Source organism: Mya arenaria, chromosome 6 (assembly GCF_026914265.1).
Source record: "Mya arenaria isolate MELC-2E11 chromosome 6, ASM2691426v1".
NCBI lineage: Eukaryota > Metazoa > Mollusca > Bivalvia > Myida > Myidae > Mya > Mya arenaria.
Window position 1 is genome coordinate 75,904,180 of NC_069127.1, and position 12,488 is coordinate 75,916,667.

Below are 12,488 nucleotides of genomic sequence, written 5' to 3' on the forward strand. Positions count from 1 at the left end.
GAGCACGTATATTATTGAGGTGATACATTTAACACTCCTTTCATGGTGCAAACTTTGATTAATCTAACAACTCTTTCTTGAACGTTTGCACACAAGTTGATGAGAGTTTAATGACATGTCATGGTTAAATGACAACAATTTTAACTCTGTATTCACTTTAATCATTTCCCCCAGCAATTAAAACCTTGGTTTCATAACAACAGTAAACAAATGGTAGTTTAATAGAAGGGTCCAAAACTCTGCCCCCATTTATTTGAAATAGAAAAGAAGTCCATTTTTTAACTCGCGAACCATATAAAAAAAGCAATGTCTTATTCAGTAGATGGATTTATTGAATGAATGATAATCAATTGATTGATTGATTGATTGATTGATTGATTGATTGATTGATTGATTGATTGATTGATTGATTGATTGATTGATTGATTGATTTATTGATTGAACCAAAGAACGGACAAACGAATGAAAGAAAAAATGATTGTTTGATTGACTGATGCTATGTTGTATACCCTTTACTTGGCTTATGAAATATATTTTTTATAGTGACATTCTTATTTAAAATCAATACATACTGTATGTATAATACATGTATAACAATAATACATTTTGAGTGATAAACCTTGAACTACTTACAAAATAATGTATCTATGGAAAAAAGTAATTACTGATAACACGATTGTAACCGTGTATTTAATAGCTGAAAACGCACAAATATTCAATGACTGGTGAGTGCTTAAGGATTAACAGTGATCAACTATCATCTCATAAGGTAAAAATACCATGTTTTCTGCACCTTTCTTTCAAATTAAACTCGGTATACTTCACAATAACCATTGTTTTTGATATTTATTCATCCTTTTCTGTAAATTAAAACATATGTATTAATTGTAGTACACCTTATTTGGCAAGAGTGCATCTTTGACATTTTAAGTCTTTGCCAAAGAATGGCATTCATCACAAGCAGTCTTAGTTGATCACATTGACAGTGTGCTAGGTACTATAGGCAATTAAAACAAATGTGTTGTTTTTTTAATATCATTTTCAAAAATGTTTGTATATAACATTATATGACAAGATCATATGAAACCAAACTTTAACAAGAGAACCACCTGCGGGTGCTGAATGCTCGTCTGATTTTATCCTTTAATGGTTTATAGGCACCAGTAATAACAAATGTGGATAATAAATATAAATGAAACTAAAGAGTATTTGATGTTGATTAAGAGAAAAAATCCCAAAATACTAAAATATCCCGCACCCTCCCCCAAACCTTCCAAATGTGTGACTCAAAAACCTGTTTAATATATTGAAGTGCATTATCCATTTATTGTCTGTGAATTTTTTTGAAATCAATCCAACGAATTGAAGAAGCTACAGTACACTCAACGAATTAGACCAGCCCGAGTTAGACCCACTTTCCGTTTCCCTCAGCGAATTTTTGCTATCGCGGCCAACACAATGATTTTATCGACTGTCCGCGTTCCTCGGAGTTTGAATTTAAGGCCCTCGTAGGGTGATCAGTCGACCGAAGATTAACAAGCTTGGCGTTCCTCGGAGGGGTTAACTCTGCGAAACTCTGCGACACTTGTCTACGCTAAAGTTTTTTTAGTACATTAAAATTTTCAACCGATTACGACGGCTCCAGTAAATTGCTATTATTCTTTTTCCTCTGCCCGTGTTGCATGAAGTTAGCTTACCACAAGAATGCAGTCGTATTTCACTAGTTGCACATGCATCTTATAAACATGTTTTTGCTAATGACTGATAAACACATTTCATCCGAGAAATTCTAGGTTACACATTTTTGGAAAATCAGGAGGTCAAACACACTTTCAAAGTTCACAGCACATGGTTTTGAAGGCCTTCTTGCCTTGTTTTCTTTTGAAAATTCCATTAAACGTCATAGCTATTTTTAACCACCAATAATATATAAAGTATATTCTACATTGTATTGATCACACGCTTGACGTCAGAGGTCATGGTTCAGACTCGTGTAAATAGTCGGCTGCTTTATGATGCAATAAAATTAGTGGCAATACTTTAATGATTCAATGTTTATTATTCAAGACAATATTCAATTGGCGTTTACGGACATAAATACAAATTAAACGTTGGTACATGTAAGAATCTTTTACACTTAACAATGTGCATAAGCATAAAAATAAATAACTTCAAAACAAGAATGATTTCTTGCTTATCTGATTAGACTCTGAGTTCCGCCGCATGTTTATAAAATCGGACGATTCTCAACGCTATCGTTCATATTAAACTGGGCGGTAAGCGGATACTGTACTTAACGAAATACGATAATTTACCGAGACGGATAAAATTACCAAAATACGCATGAAAGTTACCGAAGGACGCCTTCTAATGCATTTATTTTATTGTTTTTATATTAATATTATACAAATACATTACCAAACCAAATTTTAGAGAAAAATATAATGATGTAATAGGCAGTTGAAACTTCAGTTTTCGAGATCGAATTGCGCGTGCCGACTCGCCAACCGAAAGACACATAAAAGCTTCCAAAATAAACAATTATTCCAATTAATGATGATCTTATAATATTCATATAACTAAAACACTCTCATAAAAATGAGAAAGTTAATGAAAATATTTACTTATTGGTCAATTGAATTAAGACAATATGTCAGTGAAATAGTTGTCTCCCTTCGCCAACCAAAAGACGATTTAACGCAGGTGAAACTAACTTATTAGTTGTTGTATTATGAAAATGATTATAAATTTTGATTCAAATAATAGCAATGTATATTCTTATGGAAATGTTAGATCAATAAACAGCATTTGAAAGTATTTTGGAATATATTTGAAACATTGCCTTTGAAATAGGTCGAAAATGTCGCTAAAATCATTTTCTTAGATCTACAGTACTGGTATAGTTTAGAGCTTTCAAAATTATAATATTGTTTTATATGAAAATTGAAAAAAGAAGTTTTTAAACAGCGAAATTCTCATCTTCAGATAAATTAGCTTACTTATGGACAATATTAACCAGACCACACCAAATACACAAAATCAGGCGATGTTTAAAACAACATAATTATCACCTGTAATATGACACCCCACAAAGTAGCGGGACATTTTTTGGGGGACAGTTTGGGTATAATTGGAAGTGTGTTTATTTGGGTAAACCCTTTTCGGCTCTGTGACACATGTTGAGTAAATGCCATAATAATTACGCATTAAAGGACCGCAGTATGTGTATATTTATAATTGCGGGTGATTTTAGAAGAAAATACATAAGGAAATTATAAATTTGCAGCATGTACTAGTTGATTATCATATGATGTAAATGTTAATTGTAGAACTATGTTATCAGTATTGATAGTATGTTTGTCCGTGAACCGTATGTGGTTTGGTGAAACAAGAGGTTTTGACATTTAAATATTTATTACGTATTATTTACCTGCGGATTATGTGACGAAAGTATTCTAAAGTTACTTACAGACTCCAACATGCCATGTCCGGAAAGTCGTTAAGTCTTACAAACAGGGCTAGTCTAAGTCACACAACGGCAAACATTGATAATAGTTCTTGTGACATACTCACACATCTCAATCCAGTTATTTTGACCAAATACAAGCCCATAAAAACTGTTGGCGATGGCAACTGCCTGTATAGAGCTGCATCTATAGCATTGACTGGGTCCGAGTTAAAAAATAAAGTATTTTAATTTTAACTGTTTGATTTCAACGATGAAGATATCTACATAGTTAGCAATAATTATTGCACATAATTATGAAACATAATTCAATACGGGCAACATTTTTGCCATGCACATATGCACTTAGGTAGTAACAACCTATGTATATGTCTTTGTTTTATTAAAGAAATAAACACCAATGAACAATACATGTTATCATACAAGGTTTATTTTGTTCACTTTTAAAAAAAATAATGAAATCAATTTTACAATGCTTCAGAATAAGGATGAGTGCAATGTTATATTTATATGCTAATAGCCCATTAATATGATGTATATTATACAAGATAAATGGAATAAAATTATGAGGTATCATATATCACTATCATGCATGAATGTGTTTCAATTAAGCAAATTAATACATTTATGTATATTAATTATAATATATTATGGAAATTGATATTAGCATCACATTTAACTCTATTGCATTAACTTTGAAGAAAAATTGAAGTGTTTACAGGTGTAACGTGTGAGGCCAACAAGGCCAACAGATCCCTTCAGAGAAAAGCACGCTCAACCCTGAAGGGGTCAACTGGTCTTATATATATATTCTCCATCAACACGGAGACCTGATTATGCCAATTTGCATTTAATCAAGTACATCAACGTACTAAGAATGCACTTCCGCCTTCCGGAACGTTAAACCAGTATTTAGATGTAGTATATGAAGTTTTTAAACCCCACATCCCCCTCTCCATCACCCCCTCACACATGATACACCCCCCTCCAATACAATATAGTATGTATCCCACTCTTCCCAACCCTCCCCCTTGCACATAAAATTGTAAGTGATAATGAAATGTGTTTTCCAGTAATTAAAGCTGAAGCATTTGAGACCTTTTTCTAGATCCCCTCCCTCTCACTTCCTTCCCCTCCCCTCTCCATTCCCTGAAACACCATATACCCTGCTCCAATACAATAAAGTATGAAACCCAGCCTCCCCCCATCGCCCACAGTATTGTATATGATAATGAAATTAAGGTGTTTTCTGGTAATTAGATGTAGCATTTGAAACCATTTTCTAGGCCCCTTCTCCCTTCCCCACCACCTCTAACACAATATACCCCCCGATACTATATAGTATAAACACTAGCCAGTCCCCCACCTCATTGCACGCAATACTGTATAGGATAATGAAAATGAAATGTTATCCAGTAATTAGCAGTAGCATTTGAGACTTTGTCTAGGCCCCCCACTCCCTCCCTTACGCTTCCCAACCACCTCCGTCACTTCCTCACACACAATAAAACAATATACACCCCCCCCAGACTAGAGCATTAAAAACTGTCATTTTTCAGCATACAGAATACAGTATATATTCAACCAGTTATAAAAATCCCTTTTTTGGGAAGGATGGATAAAATCAAAAAATTATATTCTCATTTGAATTCCCAATTTGGTGCAAGATTCATGATGACACAATTTTTGATAATAAACTATCATACGACATTGACTCCTACTTTGTGTATAATACAAATATTTCTGTCAATCCCTTTCTACTGAGAAAAAACTGCCAGACACTGTTTTTCAACCAGTTTATTGAGGATGTTTTAACCTCAAGTTAACATCAATCAATCAAAATGCATAACTGAGTGTTGACATCGTTACTGTTGACATCGCCCCATTATTTCGGGGAGGCATTTGGTATAAAGTGTATTCAGGGGCATTTTACAGAATAATCAGGACTAAAGAGGTTCAAAGAAACTCAAAAATTGTTTTTTTGTACACAGACTCTCAGAATAGTCCAAATAACTGTATGTTGAAAGGATTTTTTATGTCTCTTCCATTCATGGGGATATACATGTATAATGTATTGTTTTAGCCCTTTCCGTTAGTCTGTGAGTTTGTACATCACACTTCATTTCTGCTCATTAACTAATAAACTCTTGGACCCAGGAATTTCATACTTGGTATGAAGGTTGGTCATCACCAGAAGATGATCACTATTGTTTTTGATATCAGTAGGTCGAAGGTTGTGGTGACCTTCAGGGGTAAATAGGCCAAACGTCAAGGTCACTTTTGGTTTGTCTCCAGTCCAAAAGAACAAATTTCATGTCCATCAATGATTATTTTTAGCTAAGACCACACAATGGGGGAGTGACGGTTTAATATCTGATCTGGCAAGTCAGATTACAAGAATCCCAAATTTACCATCAAATTGTTTAATGAACTAACTATCTGAATAGTTAAAATAAAAACTTAAATAGAATTTCGTCAGAAAATGAACTTTTAAGTATTATGTGTTATTCACTGGGGTATAGGGTCGGGTACACTCTCAATAATCCAAGCCCAAAATGGATAATAATATTTCAGCATGAATCTGCTTTAAATATTCCTGAGTCAATAACAAAGCAGACGATGTATTTCATTCATCATAACACTAGGACTTTGTAATATGAACACAATTTCTCACTACACTTCATTCGGAAAACATTTATTTGGTGAGTATTGACAATGCAGTACATTTGTAACTGATGGTGTATGTATGTTCCATGAATCATAAAAAATTAATATGTAATTATCTTATCTTCTTCTTTTTCCAGCCCATTTATCAGACCAAAACTAGGAAAACTCTGTGATGCATCTTGTATAGTAAGTAACAATTAGATATGATGTTTGATCAATCTTTTCTACGATGTGTACATCAAACAATTTAGGTATCTCTATAAGCAAAGTCATATGTAAATTTAATGCTGAATATTTTAGTGTTCAATGATTATTTTGTTATTCAGTTGTCATGAGAGGTGTTTGGGGAAGAGGCCTATTTTGCTGGGCTCTAAAGTTTAGGACTTAACACATTCCTGATAAAAGTAGTGCTAAAATGCTATTTAAAAAATGTTCGTAGCTGGGTTATACAAAATACAAATAAAAATATCATAACACATTTAGCAAGTATGAAGGTGCTATTTAAGAGGCCAAATGACAGCCCCTATAAGTTAGTTATAGGAAAACTGCAAGATCTTAATACTAAATAATTATCCAGAGAGGTAATGTGGACCGATTAATATGTCTTGTTATACTTGTATAAACAGAAGAAACAATGCAGTTACATTTTATAACTTTCAATCTTTACAACTGATTTTAGAAAGTTCACGCCAAGTACTTTAATAAGAGATTTTATAAAAACAAGTAAACAACGTATCAAATAATATAATACAGTATCTTTGTTCAAATGTACATGTATACTACATTTTACCGAAAATAAAATAAATACATTTTATTACTTAAATATTTTTGAATGGTACTCTGAATCCTTTTAAGCTTGATTTCTTACTGTAATGGTAAATTTCCTGTGGTTGTTTTCAGTCGTTTGAGCGAGTCGTGGTGCAGAATATCCTGCATGGGCAGCCCCCGAGCCTGTGTGAGGCGATACAGAGTGTGTCCCGATGGAAGGTGGTACAGGTACAGTACACTACAACTACACTTCTTTTATTATATAAACCGAGTATCATAAATCTGCAAGAAATACATACATTGTACTATGAATTAAATGGACTATATAGTGCAGTCTGGCCTTATAAGCTCTGCAGATATTGCATCATACTTATTAGCTATATATGCAATGATTAAATGACAACATGATAAGGAATAGTGTGTTAGGAAAATATAGTAAGACATGTTTGACAAAATTATTTACATATTATAAGCTAAAAATTATATATTGAATAGGTAAAACAACTGGGCCAGTATTCTTAAAACATCTTAAGTCATTTCTTAACTTACGTCAAATTCCTAACTTTTGGTAGTCAAATTCAATGAAAAGTATAAGTGTTTTGTAACCTAAATAAATGAAAATGAAGTATTTTAGATATTATGTAGCGATTTTATCATTTGAAAACAATTTCAAAAGGGGTTTAAGCCCATCTACCCTGCTATGTGCATGAATCCCACATACTCAAATATCCCATGGCTATTTCTCAGGCTTGTAAACTATCAGCTGTTAGAACAGTTGTTAATAAGCATACAGTCGAAACTCGTTGGCTCGATATCTCATGGCTCGATATCCTCGTTGGCTCGAACCAAATTAAAAGGACCAATTTTTATTTTCTCTTTGTTCATATAAATTTCGATCGGAAGGCTCGATATCTTGAGGGTCGATATTTCTCCACGCTCGAAGTCTTTTTCGCGGTCCCAAACAAGAATTTCACACTTTGATTTGGTTGCTTGGGGCGATGTCATTTTCGCGGGTTCAGTTAAGAATCTCACGCCTTGATTTGTTTGATTGGCTTCATTTAGCACAAGGTGCTAATCGATTAAAATTGCTTGACTGATATTATAATTATTATCGAATTTAAATGGTTTAACAGTTTGAATAAACATGCCATTACTTTAAGTTATTTCTCTAATTGTTATCCATCCCTAAATTACTATGCATTTTGATATAACTTTAAAGCTATGTTTGTGTTACCCACTGTTTACAATTGCTTGTTTTCGCATAAATGTATTTTTATTATAAATAAAAAATAAAATGATATTTTCTAATAATCGAATAAGTCATATTAAGAAATTAAGGGTGCGTAACTATGCCCAATAAATACTCTTCCTTCTCTTGCGGAGATAGCATAGCCAATAACAAACGAGGTAAATAAGACTTTATGTAACAAATGAAAAAATAACATTCTGTAAGCAATCCCGCTTGGCTCGATATTCTCGAGGCTCGAAGTACTTTGGCCGGTCCCTAGAATATCGAGCCATCGAGTTTCGACTGTATTTGTATTTCTTTAGCTTTATGTGTTAGATGAGTTTGAATTTTGCACTAAACTTGCCTTTCAACATTTTATTTTAAAGTTATGAACTGAGAAGTTGGTACTAAAGCATTAAATTAAATTTAACAGTGTTTTCAATAAATATAATCTTTACATCATGACAGGTTGCCTTCCCACACGTTATGCACGCGTGTGCTGCAATGCTGGAGAACCGGCGACAGATGCATCCGGGAGCCAAGTTTACAAACTGTGAGACAAAACTACTCTACACATTACACTGGATCATCCTAGACGCAGCTTCAGAATGTGAGGATAACGTCACTATGAGCGACACTGTCAAGATCCCACCCCTCCATGCGATGCTCCATCCATTAAAAACAATACAGCTGTTTGTCTACCTTTTTGCGCCTCTAGTTAACTCCCTTGCAGACTCTGATTTTCAATCTTTAAAGCTAGAGAATGGTTTAAGGCTTTGGCAACCACTGTGGGACTACCAGCAACCCGATGTACCATGCTTCTCAACTCCAGTAAAACCTCAAAGGAATGTCCTGAAGGCACAAAGAAATCATCTTAAAGTAAACACCAATGCTGCTAACATCTACATAGGTAAAGGTACCTCTACAGATAACCTGAGATTCGTGTCTCCATTTGGGGACACAGAGAGTATCCAATCCTCCAGCGGTGAAACCTCTCCCAGTCGTTATGCCCCACTGGCCAGACTGAGTGACAGTGAGTTCTGCTTCATGTCCCAGTCAGAATCTCAGTCAGTTTTCTCAATGTGTGAATTCTGCAACAATATCAAAAGCAGCCGGGCCAATGAAGGACCTAGTGTGTGTAGATGTGGCCGAAAAGACAGCTTCGTGGATGTGGGACCAGAAAACCGCCAGAGCTTCTTTGAAAAGCTTGGGTCTCTTGATAGGGACTTTGTGAAACAGAGGTTAGCAAGTGCCGCTATGGCTGGGGTTAAGGGGGCAGCAGCTCCTATTGACATCTTGAGTGCAAGCTACTTTGATGTTGCAGTATTACAAAGCTTGTTTTGCTTACAGTGGGCCACTGAGGGAATTCATTGGGGGCTGAAATACGTTCATCAGCGGTTGTTGGAGATATCTGATGAATTACTTCATATGGATGTTAAAGACAGAGAAAGAAGTAGGTCTCTTCCATTTGCTGATCCAAGACTGCTGAGAAATAACAGTATTCCTTCATCCTCCAAAGATCCTGTTCAAACTGGTATACCAAAGTCAGCTAGCAGTTTGTCCAACAGATTTGCCTCAGCATCTCCTGAGCTGTCAACAATACCCAGTGATTCTGAACCAACGTCGCCAGTCGCAAAACCTTTCTTATCTGAGTTGAGGCGTGAACCTCCATTTAAGAAGGTCTGCATGGTAGAACTACGCCAGTTTCCAGACAGTACAAGGGCTGTTGTGACAAGAAAACAGTCCCCATCTCCTTCAAGAGGGGATGCCTCTCCAACAAGTGTTCCATTCAAAACCAAGCTTGAGAATTATCCACTACCAAAAACCCACCGAGAGTATGCTAGCGTGTATAACTGGAACACGGCCAGAGGGCGAACTTCAGTTGATATCTACAATGCCAGATCACCAGAGAGGGAAAAGACAGTGAAGAACAGTCAAAGCTGGGGAGCAACTGGGGATAAGAAGTTTGAGTTTCCCCCATCCCCAGACCAGGTGTCAGAGGGTAGCAGTCAACACAGCAGCAATGATTCATCCAGCCTGTCCCAGGAGCAAACAACAAGTGGGGGAACTGTGGTTGGTAAACCAATCATCACCATTACAGCTGAAACACCGCAGAAGTAAATATTCACATCCTCATGCCTTAGGATTTGTATTTTCAAACATGAATGATATATCTAACAACGCTCAAGTGACCTCTGTGTATTATGATTTCAATACATCAAATGCATCGGGGAAAAAAGGGAGGGAGGAAAAAGATAATAAGATAAATAAAACATGTTTAACATACGTATGTGACATTCAGTGTAGGAAATTATTTTACAAATCTGTTCTGTCCCTAGAATGAAGCCGAGCTGGTCAAGGCTGTATGACTTTGGTCCAACTGAGGAGCCCGAGCCCGAGAGTGGTGCAATAGGTGGGGATGACCCTGGGGCCCTAGGACTTGCTCGCAGTCAGACAGACACAAACATCAGTTATCTAAAGGAGGAGGAAGTACACGAGGTGGCTGGAGCCGTTCACTACATACAGAAAAATGGGTGTCTCAATTACAAGGTTATACTGCAGGTATGGAATCGCAAATTAAGGTTATACTGAAGGTATGGAATCTAAAATTATTTTGTTCAATTTTGGTATTCATGAATGCTTTCCTTCATAGAGAAGTGTCCACATCAACCAACCCTAGTAAACCCCTCATTATATCATTTTAGAGTAAATTGGTGTATCTATGACTCTATGGCTAGAGAAGTGAAAAGGGTTATCTTTGGATGATTAAAGTATGTTAGTATGAATAGTTATGACTTTGTTTCTTACTGTACTCATATATTTATACTTAACTTTTATTGTTGTGTTTTTTCCAAGGCTATTCACTATGTGACGAAGAACCATACAAGTGAGAAGATTTGTGAGGTTGGTCTGAACATCCTCAACTGTCTCCTAGACCTGGACATTGTGGAGAAAAAGGTTGAGGAAGAGGGGCCCGGGGGTGGGGCTTCGGCTGGTGCTGGGGCTGCGGCGACTGATGATAAGAAAGATGACAACCAGTCTGTGAGCACCGACATGGGCAAGACAGAGATTACTGCCTTTGGGCTGGCCATGGATAGTCTTATAAGGTGAGTTATAAGTTCAGGCTGTTTGAAACAGAGCAGAGGGAGGGGCACAAGAGGGACAAATGAAAAAAGACAAAATCTGTCATCATGGTTAGGAAAGACTGAGGTCTGTTGCTTCAGCATAGTCAGATTCTGTTAAAATGATATTGCAAGGCACAAATATAAGTATATATACAACAATCACATTACATTTCCATAATTTCTGCTTCAGTATCTACAAGTCCTTGGGCTGCCCCCACGGTTGTGGGGACGGGTTGAGGGGTCGCCATGGAGACCTGCTACGTCAGAAAGGCCACAACTGTCTACTGAGACTCCAAAAGCTGAATGGGCCCTTGTTCTGCAGCTACATGAAGAACTCTGTGAAGACCCGGCCTATCCAGGAGGTGGTGGACTTCTTTCACGCCTTTCTTGGCTTCTGTGTGGACCCCCAGCAGATCCTTCTGTCTCAGCAAAGTAAGTTGTAGCTGAAAAGTAAATGCCATGCATAAGTGTGAGTCATTCTATAGCTCAGTAAGAAAAAGCCTGTCTACCTTACTGGTATCACGAGCCAATGACTCTACAAGGAACTTTTTATTTCTTTAAAGGTGATTCTCCTTTGTATGCAAATTGGGATAAGTGATATGTATTGATGTAATCAGCAATTGTTTTACAAGAATAAGTAATACATTACATTTGTAATTAATTACTCAGCAATTACCTCTATCATATTACTCATATCATGTGAGAAGTCACAAAAGAAATGTGATTCAGTTTAAGGTGTTGGATGTAAAAATAAGCTTGTTATTTTGATAGCGTTGAATTTTGAAGCCTGGTGACCCAAGTTATAAGTTTGATATCATATGAAGGGGTTTTGCTTGCTAATTACTAATATGTTAAAGAAAAGACCGAAAATACATTACAGATAAAGTTATTTTGCTCTTTATTTCAACTGAAATCGGACATGAAATGACAATGTTTCTAGGCCAAAAACGTTAATTTGTAATATACTTTTAGGTACAATTTTTACATACTCTTCCTGTACTCGCATAAAACTCTTTCAAATGATACCACGATACTATGGGTTTCCAGGCATCCCAAACTCATATAAATGAATGTCTGATACCTTGATACTGGTCTGCATTATATGTAGGCCATGGATTATTTCTCCAATCCTTCAGTTTCTGCAACACAAGATATTTCTTGGAATCTTCCCTGACAAATCAATAATCCACAATTTCCTGAGAACTGAAATTGCCTGGTTGGCTATAAATGTCAC

At 36.0% G+C, this 12,488-nt stretch overlaps 1 protein-coding gene across 3 annotated transcripts in view; it reads left to right on the forward strand.

Annotated features, from left to right (window-relative positions):
* Positions 1 to 12,488, forward strand: part of LOC128237387 (protein unc-80-like) — a 60,538-nt gene that overhangs the window by 2,314 nt on the left and 45,736 nt on the right. For all 3 annotated transcript variants that reach the window (XM_052952883.1, XM_052952885.1, XM_052952884.1), the window contains exons 2-7: positions 6,271 to 6,319; positions 7,034 to 7,129; positions 8,598 to 10,246; positions 10,469 to 10,691; positions 10,986 to 11,236; positions 11,445 to 11,686. In XM_052952883.1, the coding sequence (XP_052808843.1) occupies positions 6,271 to 6,319; positions 7,034 to 7,129; positions 8,598 to 10,246; positions 10,469 to 10,691; positions 10,986 to 11,236; positions 11,445 to 11,686 (2,510 nt within the window). The remainder of the gene's footprint in view (positions 1 to 6,270; positions 6,320 to 7,033; positions 7,130 to 8,597; positions 10,247 to 10,468; positions 10,692 to 10,985; positions 11,237 to 11,444; positions 11,687 to 12,488) is intronic.